Here is a 14,928-nt window from a genome sequence, read left to right as displayed (position 1 = left end):
GAGCCCGAGGGTGGCACTCGCGGGACGCCATCTTGAAAAGGTCAGCAGTTAGGACGGTTCTATCAGCGATGTGGGGAAGAATGGGAACCGTACTAAAGGAATATCGAATATTTATGTATGCTTCCCAAGTTGCTTAGAAGCCAATATTTCAAATAAACTCCTAGATCAATATATTAGGGTCTTTCGTGACAAAAGGGATAGTCCTTAGCAAGTCTTCCCCAGGTGAAAATACCAGTTACCCCCTATCCCCTGCCTCTCGGCGGTGGTACATGCCAATCCGAGTGTGTGTTCGCGACTACGACGAGTCTGCCGCACTTCCGGCCAGATCGCCGGATATCCGCTGAGTGACCCTTACAAGTCCTTTTTGATCCTGAAGTAGTATAGGTGCCACTGTTGGTGCTTGTGTTGAGACCAGAACCGCAGCCGCGCATGGGGCTGGAGGACGAGCGAAGGATGTTGACCGGGTCCGGAGATCCCAAGGAGGTAAGGCCAGGCGAGCAGCTCGACACTCTTCACTGTCCTGAGGCTCAGGACCCAGCCCGCCAAAACACGCCAGGGCCCTGTGGGTACTGGTTCCCCACTAGAGTCTGTTGGGTCTGGAGAGCTGGTTCCCCTGACCCTTCCCTAGAGTTCGTCTAGTGACCTTGGGCAAGTAGATGGCTAGGCTTTCTCTGGGCCTCGGCCTCCCATTCTTTGAATGCAGTGGAGGTTTAGCGAGAGCGAAAATGCTGTGTGGACTGAACTTTTGTAAAAACAGTGCCTATATTTTTAGTCAATCAGAGCCTCTGATTTGACGGGTTTGGGGAGCAAGCTGCCTCAGCTTGGGTCAAGAGTCCCTGCCATATCGCTGTGGAGTTCCGGACATCTGGCCTTATGCTAGTTTCTGTGAAAAAGTGGTCTTTTTCTGTGGATGGGAGTAGGGGAGGTGTCTCTGGGGACAATGCGAGACTGTGCAGTATAATTCTGTGATGAAAGAGGGAGCTCTTTCCCACACTGAGAATGGCGATGTAATAATAATCATTTGTTGGCTGCTCACTATTACAAGTGCTTTATACATGCTAATTCATTTAAGCCACACAATAGTCTGTAAGTTAAGTATTAGGTACTCTTAGTATTGCCACTTTTACAGATGAGGAAACAGGCACAGAGAGGTTAAATATCTTGTCTAAGGACACACAACTAATAAATCATGGAGCGGGGAATTGAACCCAGGCAGCATGGTTCTAGAGCCAAGACTTAGCCACAGCGTTACACAGTTTTACAGAAGTCAGCTAGCTTTTTGTTGCCAATCACGTTTCCTATCTATTCTTTATTCTCTGGTCACTTCCTTGCAGTTATTCTGGGCTTATGGGTTCACAATAATTGGAAGCTAGTTTATCCCATAATTTTTCCTAGTCTTATTTTCAGAAAGAGGATCAGGAAGTAATGGAGCCAGTCTCAGGAAGTTCTGCTGGAAATAGACCAGAAAGTTCAGTAGGGCTCACCACAGCAGAGGAGAAAAAAGAAAGTAAATAAGTAGTCAGTTTTAAAATTAAGAAAAACTAAGGTTTGTCATGAAGAACTTACACCTCTTGGAGATGGAATCTTTTTTAGTGTGACCTTGGTTTTTCTCATTGACTGGAAGTTTTATATTCAGACTTGTATTTGGATTTGTTTTTCCAAAACATGCCATGATATTTTCCACACAAAATCATCAGAGATGTAAAGTGATCAGTGTAATAGCATTGCTAGTAGGGAAATAATATAAAGGTCTTGCTTCTAGGATACTAATTTCTGTTTCTAACTCAGGTAGAATGTGATTTCAGTTTTTTGGAGAATTTTTTTCAGTATCAATTTCCTTAAAGAGCAAGGTTAAGAAACTTTGTTGAATGAAAAACTAGAAACATCCTAAACAACATCTTCATGTTTAGAAGATACCTTTTCTAATTGTAAAAATAAATAGCCTGGGTTAAACGTAAACCTGCCTTTACCCCTCACTCCCAGCTTTCGTGAGCTTTGGTCCCTTCTTAGAAGATTTTAGAGAATGAGGCAGATGGTGTTGAAATTTTGAAAACACGAGGGGTTGCTGAGCTATTTTTTTTTTTCTGTGTATATACCTTTTCTTTCCCTTCCCCCAAATATGGACACGTGTATGCACAGGCAGGCAAATGCTTTGCTTTTGACAGATTGAGCTACTGATCAGATTCTGCTGTGCCCCAGCTTTAGGCCTATGCTTATGCTCCCAAGGAGAATTTTTTTTAACACTGCTCCCCTCGGAAGAAAGGAAACCAAGCTTGTGGTTGTGCACTGGAATCAGAAGTAAATAGGCAGTGCCTCATCCTTTCAAGCTTGTGAATGGAGTTGTGGACCTTTGGTGTACTTATATTGATAGGCTACTTAGAGTCCTAGGAGTTCAGCAAGCCAAAAAGCAGTGACCTAAACTATCTTTAGTTACGCTCTGGGTAGAGTTCAGGTTTGGCCATTGTTATATTCTCAATTCAAGTTCAGAGTCTAGAAAAACAATGTTAGCTTTTTTCCTAACTTGGTTTGGAATGTAAGGATTAAATTTAGCTATTTCTGGTAATACTGAGACCTACCAGAATTTAGAATAAAATAATTTAAATTATGCATGTTCCATATGAACTTCTGATAGCTTGAATCTGTATCAGAAAATGTTTAATGTTTGTTTCTAAACTGGGAGCCCCCTTGAGGGGCTATTATGATTTAATCAAATCATTACAGATATTGAAGTGCTTTGTAAACTTCAGAGTGTTGTGTACACTTAAGTTTGTTGCTAAAGAACATGAGATTGTGTGCCTTTGTTGAAATATACCCAGGCGTTGTTTTACTCAGGTAGGTAAGAAAGATTACAAACATGGAGACAACTGTTTTTGAAAGAAGAGTTTATTACTTATAGTTCCCAAGAGAACTGCGCAGGCAGTACCACCCAGGGCCACATGGAGAAGTGCCTGGACCAATCAGGAGCAGAAGGAAGAAGGAGTGGATGAAGCAGGATAGGCACGCTCTAGCAGGTTTAAGATAGAATGCTTTTGGTGGGCTCTGGACTATCTGGTGGTCCCTGTTTGGTAATTAGCCCTGATATGATTAGGGCAGAGGCAATAATTGGTTTAGTGTAGGAGAGTTAGAGAAAGGTGGTTGGTGAGAAGGGTTTTGGATTGGTTGGTTTGCATATGAAAGATGTGTCCTTAGGCAAGTTGTTTACCAGCTCTAGAAATTAGCCAGCCCTGAGAGGGGTTGTCTCCAGGATTAGCAAGGCTTCTAAAACATAAAATAAAAAAATTTAAAACGTAATTAATACAATGTCTGTCCTCAGTGATTACAACTTCAGTATCATTGGGAATATATGTATCGTAAAATTGCTGCTGACATTAATTTTGTTTTCCTTTATAGGAGGAAGAAGAAGAGGAGGAATTAGTGGTAAGAGCTGTCTCAGGTTTGGAACCATCTCGGTAAAAGAAAGTTTGAGTTTCATGAAATTCTTAGGGCATTTTAAGGATTCTTGATAACTTACAGAGAATGTGAGTGGAAAAAGCCTTTAATACTTCCTGTTCAGTGTTTGGGGGGTGTGGGCCTGGGAAGCTGAGTCTTTTCTGGACTTGGGGCTTCTCCAGTCAGGGTATCAGGAAGTCCAGTAGCATCCTGAGGGCCTGGTATGCAATCATATGCTATTTGTGGTTTAGTAAAGAATTCTAGAAGGAACTTTTCTTAGATGATCCTTCTCCATGTTAACATTGCCTTTCTAGCTGGACAGCTGGGGTGCATAGGCCTGGTTGTCAGATGAGGGAAATTGAAATTCACAGACATTACATATCCCACCAAAATGCTGTGTTAACAAGTAAGGCCTCTTAGAGATCTACTTCAAGTTTGGCTAGGTTTCCTTTACCACCTTGTTTTTCAGATAGGACTGAGGCTTTCAGTGCATACTGGCAACCTTGGAAGGCAGGAATGCGAAACTTTCCCCTACTACTTAGCATCAGAATTGAATGGGAGACCCCATTCTGCTATTTCTGGCGGCAGTGTGGCTCTGCCAGCTGGCCTTCTGCACGGTAATTCAGAGGCAGCACCTTGGTTTGGTGGTTGTATTAATCAAAGCATATGGTTTGTGGGTCTCTTCCTAAAACCCCCATTTTGGGGTTTTTTGTGTTTCTCCTTCAGGATCCCCTGACAACAGTGAGAGAGCAATGCGAGCAGCTGGAGAAATGTGTAAAGGCTCGGGAGCGGCTAGAGCTCTGTGATGAGCGTGTATCCTCCAGGTCACAGACAGAGGAGGATTGCACAGAGGAGCTCTTTGACTTCTTGCATGCAAGGGACCACTGTGTAAGTCAGCCTGAAGCTTATGGTGGCCAGGGAAGAATTGGTGTTGACCCCTTTCCATTCTAGGGGCAACAGTGCTGAGCACTTTACATACATAATCTTACCTAATTCTTCCGCTTTCACTGAGATAGGTATTATCCCCATCTTACAGATAAGAAACTGAAGCTCAGAGAGAGAAGTGATGTCCCAATTTGCACTGCTATACTGAGGGGAAATGGAATTATTTTTAAGTACAAAAGGCTACTCTTTAAAATAATTTATATCCTCCAGTGTGTCTTGTACATAGTAGTTGGTACAAAAGATTTTTTTTTAAGTAAACTTGTGTTTGACTCTTACATATAAGAGATATTTTAGTAAATTATAAGGTAGGCAAAGTTTGATATTTGCTTATGTAAAAACTGATTGGGTGGCTAATAAGCATATGAAAAAATGCTTAACACCATTAGCTATCAGAGACATGCAAATCAAAACCACAGTGAGATACCATTTCATACCACAACATTTCTAATCAAAAAGATAGGGAGAAATGGGTGAAGGGGTCAAAAACTAAAACCTTTTCTCGCCCCTTCCCTCCAAATAGTTAATGATTTCTACTCAGTCAACTTTCATTATTTATGCTTCAACAATCCCAATTTAGGTGTTTTGTTTTATTCTGTAATATACGGTGCAAGCAAATGCACACACACATATTCATACATATGCTCCTATTTAAACATTGTGTCAATTGAGGATTTTTTGTGAAAACAAAAATCCAACTGAAATCATATTGCCTAGAGATAACCACTTTTTTGTATATATTATCAGATTTTTAAACAAAAATTAAATAATAAACATATATATAAAATATTATTAAGAGGCATTGTATTTCTTTCCATTGATGTATATTCATTTATCCATCCTCTGGTATATATACAATTATTCATACTTCTTTTTTTCAATGTGATTTGAGTGGAAAGAGGGAAAGTTTATATATAAAATATGTATATAAAATTCTCCATATCATAAGAAAAAATAACAAGTGTTAGTGATGTGGAGAAACTGGAAGTCTCATACACTAATGATAGGAGTGTGAATTGGTACAGCCCTATGGAAAACAGTCTGGCAGTTCTTCAAATGTTAAACTTTGAGTTAACATATGACCCAGCAATTCTACTCCTAGTTCTGTACCCAGGAGAAGTGAAAATATCTCTACTTGTGCACAAATATCCATAGAAGCATTAATCATAATAACCAAAATTGGAAACAACATACAATGTCCAAAAACTGATAAAAGGATAAATAAAATGTGATTTATCCAGATAATGGAATATTATTTGGCAATAAAAAGAAATATGTACTTAACTCAAAAAATTAAATGTAGTACCATATGATCTAGCAGTTCCACTTCTGGGTATATACCCAAAATAACAGACTGTTCAGGGGCTTGAACATATTTGTGTGTGCATGTTCAAATTCATAGCAACATTCACAATAGCCGAAAGGTTGGTGCAACCCAAGTGTTCATTGGTGGAGGGATGGATAATTAAAATATGGTATATACATACAATGGAATATATTTAGCCTTAAAATGGAAGGAAACTGACACGTTACAACCTGGATAAACCTTGAAGATGTGCTTAGTGAAATAAGCCAATCACAAAAGGACAAATACTCCATTTATATGAAGTACCTAGAGTAGTCAAATTCATCAAGACAAAGAATGATGGTTGCCAGGGTTGGAGGGAGGGGAAAATAGGGAATTTAATGGGTACGGAGTTTTGGTTTGGAAAAATGAAAACGCTCTAATAGAGGTTGATGGCTGCAGGACAATATAAATTACTTAATGTCACAGAAATGTATAGTTTAAAATGGTCAAAATGGTAAATGTTACTTAAATATTTTATGAGCCAAGCACTGAGTTAAGAACTGTATGAGGTAGGCATGGTCCCTTTGTTCACTGAGTTGTATGCCAGCATAGGAGACAGAAGTAGAACAGTTAGTAAACTGGTGAAACTCTTGGGTGTAACCTCAGGATTCCCTTTAATGACCCTCCTATTTAAAGCTGTTATTCTCTCCTTCCCACCCCCATTATTATTTTCCTCATACATTTATCACTATCAGAAGTTACCTTATGTCTATATTTCTCTCATTATTCTCTAAGTTCCATGGGAGACAGAAGTATTGTCTTCTTTACCATTGTGACTCACTTAGCACCTCGAACAGTATCTGGCATATAGTAGATATTCTATACATATTTGTTGAATTAGTTAAGTGCTGTGATATGGGAGGTACAATTGCTGTGGGGAAGACAGGAGGGACAGGAGGTTTGTTTAGAGCAATCTTGCAGGAAATAACATGTAAACTTGTGTTTTAAAGTAAAAGTAAAAGATGATAAAGTAGGCAAGAGTTCCAGTTAGAAGTGAGTTCACTAGGGCTCAAGGGGAGTGTTGGGGGTGTGAGAAGGGGAGTAATGAGAGAGAGTCCGTACTGTTCCAGGTCATGAAGGACCTTGTAATTCCTGACATTAAAGCTGTTGGTTGATGATATCCTTTTCTTTCCCCCATCTAGGTGGCCCACAAACTCTTTAACAACTTGAAATAAATGTGCAGAATTGTTCTCCCCAGCCTTCATTACCTGGGCATCAGAATATTTCCTTATCATCTTGAACCTGCCGTTTGTTTATTTGTGTAACTAAGTTCTTGTGAATCTCAAGGATTTTGACTTAGACAAGTAGCTTCTGTGTAATTTTCAGTGATTCCATCTTAATAAAGTTCAGTAATCATCAGTCCTGCCTTTTGTCCTTTTTTTTAATTTAAAAATTTCTAGTATAAGAATAGATAGAATAATAATCAACCCTCATATACCTATTACCTAGCAAGTATATATCTCTGTGATAAGGACTTTTAAAAAATTTACCTTGATGCCATTATCATACTTAAAATTAACAGTAATTGCTTAATATCATTAAATACTCAGTTCATATGGAACTTTTAATCCCAAAAGTGTCTTGACAGTTTTTAGTCTCAAGTGTCCAACAAGACTGCTTTTCTTTTAAAAAAAAATTGTGAAAAAGGGAGTGCGGAGGGTGTAGGTTTGTGAGGGGAGGGATACTGGAGTCTTAAGTAGGGTGAGAAAAGGGCACCTGCTAGAAGGTGCTGGCAATGGGAGACTGGATACATAAACATAGGAGGGATTGCTCGAATAAGTGAATATGTTGAAGATAATGAGAACTAACAGAGAATGGAGTTAAAATATGGGAAAGGAAAAAAGCAGAATGAACCCTGCAGTGTTGTTACTGGTATGAACTAAATAAATAGATTCTAGTGTAAGTAAATAGAGATGCCAGTGTGTGTATATGTAGGGAATATATACATCCCCTAGCTCAGCCCACAAAGAGGGCTTCATTTTCTAATAAAGGAACCAGGGCTCCTAGGAGAAATGGGTGATTCCAGGGCTGAGATGAGGAAACTATAAGACAAGCCTGAACATTTTGTTGTTCCAAAAAGAAGGAAGTGCTCAAAGAACGATCGGGACATGCCAAGAGTACAAAAAAGAAGCCAGTCACCAAAAGACAAACACTATGATTCCACTTATATATGAGTACCCAGAGTAGTGAAATTCATAGAGACCAAGTAGAATGGTGATTTCCAGTGGCTGGAAGGAGGGAAGAAAGGGGAATTACTGTTTAATGGATGTACAGTTTTAGTTTTGCAAGGTGAAGATAGTTCTGTGGATGGATGGTGGTGATGGTTGCATAATGTGTGAATGTACTTAAAACCACTGAATTTTAAGTGTTGATGGCAAATTTTATGTTACATATATTTTATAATAATGAAAAATTTTAAAAAAGTACATAAAAGTCACTAGGCAAATGAGACAGTTTGAGCATCAAAATATATAATGATAGTGCTAGATTATAACTCATTGAATAAAATAGGAATCCATAAACCATAATATGGGCTGGCTTTGGCTTTAGTTTGCAACCTCTGGTTGCACATGAGAAAGACCTATATGTAAATAGTTATATACAGATAGTGAGCCATGCCAGAAATGAGTGCCTTGTGCTTGAGAAGTAATCAAGAGACTGCAAAACTTGGGAAAATTTCATAGATAAACATGGCAATGGAGCTTCTGAGAATCTGAAGGATTATGCTTATGAACATGTGGCAAAGGGCCACTTCAACCTAGAAGTTCTTTCAATCTATTGTCCTAGCTACAGGGATGGCCAGCATTTTCCAGCCATTTCTGACTTAGAACCCATTTCATGGTGAGGTATAATCCTCACAAATATTTTTACAAAGTAAATTTTAAAGTATTTGTGGTGGTATCATATTTACTTACATAATCTGATTATTTTGAAATATTACATTTTCAAACATACAGCAAAGCTGAAATTTTACAGTGAACATCCATAAACTCATTACTCATTCTATTTTAGTGAATGTTTAGCAAAATGTTACTATACTTGCTTTATCATAAAGCGGAGGGAATTCCCAGAGAAAGATCTGAATTATGCTTAGAGGATGCTTAAGTCTGTTGCTGAATACTAAGCTGCAAATGAATAGAGTGAAACTCCATGTAGCCAGGCAAAGAACTGCTGGGTAGCTGTAAACTGAATAATTCCTAAAGTTAACAGAGAGTTAGGAGATGTCTGAGTTTTGACCAGCTAATGTGGATAGTTCCTGTTGAACTCGTTGAATTCCAGAAGGGAATGCTTCAGCAGTAGGGCTAAACCTAGCTGAAGAGAAAAGCCACACATAAATCTTAAAAACAAAAAACAAAACAAAACAAAAAAAACCTTGAAAAGATCAAGCTGATTTACACACCACACACACACGAACACACGACATTTTAAAGGAAGACAACAAAATCCAGCATTCAATGATGTAAATTTCACAATACCAAGCACTCAGTAAAAAATTGCTTAGATAGGCAAAGAAGCAGGTAAATGTGACCAGGAGAAAAATAGTCAATGCTTACCCAGAATGACAGAGGTGATAAAATAGTAGACAAGAACATTGAAACTACTATTACAAATATGCTCAAGGATTTAATGGAAATCAATATAATGTGAAGAAAAGTGGGAAATATAAAAATGAATCAAACAGAATTCCTGGAGCTTAAAAACACAGTATCTGAAATAAAAATTTCACTGGAGATTAATGAAAGAGTAGGGACCAAAGAAGAAGAAAAACTAATGTACTGGAATGTTCTTGAAGACACAGAAACAAACTATAAAAACTAAAGCATGAGAAGAAAAAAAACACTAAAAATAAAAGAACAAGGAAAAAGTAAGCTGTGGGACAATATCAAATAGCCCAGAAGAGAGGGAAAGAGGGGAGAGGTTTGGTGGGGGGAAGAGAAAAAATATTTGAAGCAGTAAGGACTGAAAATTTTCCAAATATGATGAAAATTATAAACTCACAGGTCCCAGACGCTCAGCAGACCTCAACCAGGATAAACACAAAGGAAACTATACCGTTTATTCTCAAATTGTTGAAAACCAGTGGTAAGAAGAAACTCTTAGAAAAGAGGCACAAAGAATTACTCCATACTTCTCATTAGAAACAACTCATCTTTAAAGTGTTGAAAGAAGAAAAATTTGACCCTAGAATTCTTTCCAGTTAGAATATCCTTAAATGAAAGCAAAAGAAAGATGTTTTAAAAACAGTGGTTACCAGAGGGGAAGGGCAGAGGGTGGTGAAATGGGGAAAGGGAGTCAATCTTACCGTGATGGATGGAGACTAAAGTTTTGGTACTGAACACGTTATAGTGTATACAGAAGTGTATACAGAAGTAGAAATAAAATGTTGTGCATGAAACTTAGATGTTATAAACCAATGTTACCTCAGTAATAAACAAAAAAGATGTTTTAAACAAACAGAAGGTAAGAGAATTCACTGTCAGCGGACCTAGGACTGTAACCAAGCAGGACTCTACAGTCATTGGTGACCATATGGTATTTGTAACTGCTTAATTGAGTAGTAGTTTTAAAAATGGCTTTTCTCATGCTCTTGTGGACCAAGGTTAAGCTGGAGAGGAGGGAGGCCCTCCTAGTGGAGTTGCATACAGGGATTATTCTCAGTGCTCTGCTTTTCCCCTCAGTGCCTTGCTTTTGCTCCAGACACCTCCGAAATGGCAGTTGGCTTTCTGCTTTTTGTATCTTGTTGTTCATAACACACATACATGCAGTTATTTTTAGTCCTTTGTAGTTTCTTTGTATTCTGTTGTTTGAACAGGTGCCAGCCTGTTCACAAACACTGCAGCAAGAGGTCACAGGCCTCAGCCTGCCCAAAATGCTAGAAGCATACATCAACCTGACTTTAAACTGCACAGGTTTTTCTAGAGCACTTTTCCACAGACCCCCTTCCTAAGCATCCTTTTATCTAGGCACAAGAATATTAGGAGGTTCCCAAAGCCAGAGGTAAACATCATATTCAACAGAAGGAAGGGGACTATTGCATCAGCAAAAACAAAACTTTGCAACAAATTGTTACCGATCTCTATAGAAACCAGCACCACCCCCTTGAACTCTTAAAAACTTTTATTGTAAAACCCCCTACCTTCTCTTCCCTGCAGGCTCACAGTCTTGGAAGCATTAGCCCACAATTACCTTCTTTGCCTGCCTTTTCTACTTCATCCAAAATTCTGTCCTCAAGTCTCAATTCAGTAATCAGGGTACAGAGGCTGAATTTCAGCAAAAGGACTACAAGAAATACTAAAGAAAGTTCTTCAGAAAAAAAAATTATACTAAATGGAAACTTATCTACACAAAGGAATGAAGAGTCCTAGAAATGGTAACTATATGGGTAAATATAATAGATATTTCATCTTATTTTAAAATGCATTTAAAAGATAACAATGAAAAGAACAAATTAAGTAGAAAGAAAATTATAAAGAGCAGAAATCTGACTATGAAATAGAAAAGAAATAAAGAAAAAAACCCAATGAAACCAAAAGCTGGTTCTTTGTGAAGTTCAATAAAATAGATAAACCTCTAGTTAGGCTGATAAAGTACAAAAGAGAGAAGACATAAACTAGTAACTAGAGAGGCAACATTACTATAGCAGGGGTCAGCAACCTTTTTCTGTAAAGATTCAGATAGTAACCACTCAACGCTGTTGTAGCAGCTAAAGAGCCACAATAAACAAAGGAGTGGCTATGCTAAAACGGCACTGCATAAACAGGCTGCAGGCTGAAGTTGGCTTGTGGCTGTAGTTTGATGCTCCCTGCTTAAAGATACTGTAATAGAAAATAGCAAATTTGACTCCATATTAGACCTGTTCCTTTGGCTTTAACCCTGTGCTCTGCTTCCTAGGCTTAGTTTTGCTGGTTCTGCACCTTTTATAAAAACGTTGCCTATAGCCTGAAATATACAGGATAGCCTATTCTCAAGGCTCTGACCTTTAAGAGTATTAACACTTTTCCATTCACATAAAGATAAACAGTTGCAGAATAGAAAAGTAACATTTGTCTTGTTGGAGGTTTACAGGGACACCATGATCTGACCCATCTGGACAGCCGCAAGAACAAAGGATTCCAACATCAAGAAGTTTGCAACAACCACACCCCCTCCCCTTTTTAGTAAAAAAGGAGCCTGAATTCTGACTTGGGGAAGATGGTTCTCTAGTACATTAGTCTGCCATCTTCTCAGTCTGCCTGCTTTCTGAATAAAGTCATTATTCCTTGCCCCAGCACCTCATCTCCCGATTTATTGTCGTGTGGCAAGCAGAACGAGTTTGGACTTGGTAACAATACTAAAAGAATAATAACGGAATATTCTGAACAACTCTATGTGTAGAAATTTAACAACTTAGATGAACAAATTCTCTAAAAGACTCAAATTGTCAAAACTGGTACAAGAAGAATTAGAAAATTCAAACAGCCCTGTATCAGGGTTTCTCAAACTCAGCACTATTGACATTTTGGACTGGAAAATTTTTTGTGTGTGGGGACTGTTCTGTGTAGCACAGGGTTTTCAATAGTATCCCTGACATGTACCCACTAGATGCTAGAAGCACCAGCCAGTTACCAAATCTCCAGATATTACCAAATATCCCCAGGGGTGGGTAATACCACCTCTCATTGAAAACCACTGCTCTATATTGATGAAAGAAATTGAACTCATAATTAAAAACCTTCCCTTCCTCCTCACCCCTCACTCCACCAAAAACAGAAAGTTAGTTTTAAAAGTTGGCTCATCATTCAAAAATAAGTCAATATAATTCATCATATTAACAGAATAAAGACGAAAAATCATGTGATCATCTCAATAGATGCAAGAAAAGCATTTGAATAAAATAAAACAAACTTCTATGATTTTTAAAAAATCTCAGCAAACTAGGAATAGAAGGGACCTTCCTCAATCTAGTAAAGGACATCTGTAAAAAACAAAAACCAACTACAGCTAACATTATGTATAACAGTGAATACTGAATGCTTTTTCCCTAAGAATGGGAACAAGGCAAGTTGTCCTGTCCACTACCACTGCTTGTACTCAACAGTGTAATTTAACTCATAACCAGTGGAATACAGCAAAGGAAAAAAAGGCATAGATTGAAAAAGAAAGAAAGAAGTAAAAGTGACTTCATAATATACATGACTTTGTGCACAGAAAATCTGAAGAGATTTCCAAAAAAGTTACCAAAACTTAATAACTGCATTTAACAAGGTTTCAGGATATAAGACCAGTTGACAAAAATTAATTGTATTTTAATACGCTAGCATTTTCTTGAAAAGTGAACAATGTAAAAGCCTGCCACTTCAAGGAAAACAATAGATAGTATTTGTTGCCAAAGATAAAATTTGAGCTTTCAGTCAAAAATTAGGATTTTGAAAAACTTGCATCTGCCACAATGACCTTGAAAACTTCCAACATTTAAAGACTTTTCTGATGAAATCAGTAGTGATATTAACAACTGATATTTTTATATTGTATAAAGAATGTGACAACATTTGGAAGATCTGCATAACTCAGTGAACCAAGAATTTCCAAATAACCACTGTGAGATCTGACAAAGTTATGCATGGGCAAAAGATTTGATCAAAATACAAGACAGAGCAATGGATTTAAATGTCTATGAGCTTTTTTAAAAAAGGCCTTCCTCTATACACATACCTCCCTCCACCTTATAACTGCTAAGTCTTGTAACAAACTCCTTGAAGAAATTGTTTATACTCACATCCCTACTTTCTCATCTTTCACTCACTCATTCAATAAATATTTATTGAGAGCGAACTATGTACTATACATAGTTCTAGGTGCTGATAATTCAAGAAAGAATTAAAATTGTTGCTCTTTTAAACACTACATTCTAGTGAGGGGAGACATGTCCAGAAAAAAACTGTCCAGAGCTTATAAATGGGCAGAAGATTACTGGATCATCTTTTACTGTAGTTCTGGGGTATACCTTTGATTGACTTTACAGTAGGCTATCTCACAACTTTGTAAGGGTAGAGGTTAACTTGTAGAAAACTGATGGCAATGCAAATAATTCTTGTCTGAGAGCAATGCCAATAATTCTCATCCATAGAAATGCAAGTGAATTCTGTCCAGTAGAGATGGAACTTATTTCCACCTGGTAAAAGAGATAATCCCCAACATTATAGTTTATTGCTTAATAGGATATTAATGTTTTTGCAACTATTAACAAATTCATTTCAGCATTCCTTTGGCTGATAATCTAAATCTCTGAAACTCAAATCCTCATTTGAACAAATCTTACTATCTTACTGGTTCCCTCATTATCTAGGATAGTAATGGATAAGTAGTTTATTACAATGAATAAAATCTTTAGCGTACGCTCAATTTGTATTTTCATAAGTTATATTTTTTAACCTTTTGAAAATCATTATTTAGCAGACTGTAAGAAATAAATGCATACCAGGTGGTCATAAGTCATAAGAATAAAAGCAGGGTAAGAGGACGGCTATTAACTGGTAGTGTAGTAGGTACTACATAGTTAGGGCCAATCAGTCAAATGAGTCCTGTACTTCTCTCTGTTAATTTTAAGTGGGATCCATTCTCTTCTCTCCATCTTCACTGCCACCACACTAATCCAGACCATGATCTCTCATCTTACCTCCCTGCCTTACTTCCACCTACTCTGATCGCCTGCTATCAGATGATTATTTTTAAAAAAACAACTATCTCAGGAAGAGGATATAGCTCAACTGGTAGAGTGAATCCTTAGTATGCACAAGGTCCTGGTTTAAGTCCCAGTACATCCTCTAAAATTAAATGAATAAACCTAACCCCCCCCCAAAAAAAAACCCAACTATCTTATCACGACCCTCCTTTCCACTAGCTCCCTATGGTGGCGTCAAGTTTTGTGGGGCCTAAAGCTTCACAATTCGGGAGACCCTCTTTAAGAGAAAAATAACACAGAAATTAGGTACCAAGCCCTGAAAAGGGGCACTGCAAACGACAGATCCTGAAATTTAAGCTTCATCAGCTTCACTATATATATCTGCCTCTGCCTAGAAATCTAGCCTCGTTTTTCTCTACTTCAAAATCTTTCTCTGTACAACTTCTGCCTAGAAGGCTCTTCCCGCCCCTTTTTACCTACCTAACACTTTCAGTACTCAACTGTCAGCTTCCAATCCTACCTGACTCAACTGGGTTAGGGGCTATTA

The 14,928-nt window shown here is 37.9% G+C and overlaps 1 protein-coding gene across 2 annotated transcripts; it reads left to right on the top strand.

Moving 5' to 3' along the window:
* The first annotated feature begins 22 nt into the window (after positions 1–22).
* Positions 23–7,078, top strand: LOC105092921 (cytochrome b-c1 complex subunit 6, mitochondrial). Of its 2 annotated transcripts, XM_031465051.2 has the most exons (5): positions 321–483; positions 3,391–3,417; positions 3,899–4,046; positions 4,156–4,317; positions 6,862–7,078. In XM_031465051.2, the coding sequence occupies exons 3-5, from the start codon at positions 3,984–3,986 to the stop codon at positions 6,892–6,894; spliced, it is 258 nt and encodes an 85-aa protein (XP_031320911.1). In that variant the 5' UTR covers positions 321–483; positions 3,391–3,417; positions 3,899–3,983; the 3' UTR covers positions 6,895–7,078. The 2 variants fall into 2 exon arrangements, with proteins under 2 accessions (XP_010982995.1, XP_031320911.1); XM_010984693.2 differs by lacking the exon at positions 3,899–4,046 and having other exon boundaries at positions 23–483.
* Positions 7,079–14,928: the final 7,850 nt, after the last annotated feature.

Source organism: Camelus dromedarius, chromosome 14 (assembly GCF_036321535.1).
Source record: "Camelus dromedarius isolate mCamDro1 chromosome 14, mCamDro1.pat, whole genome shotgun sequence".
Lineage (NCBI taxonomy): Eukaryota > Metazoa > Chordata > Mammalia > Artiodactyla > Camelidae > Camelus > Camelus dromedarius.
This window is presented reverse-complemented; position numbering and strand designations above follow the sequence as displayed.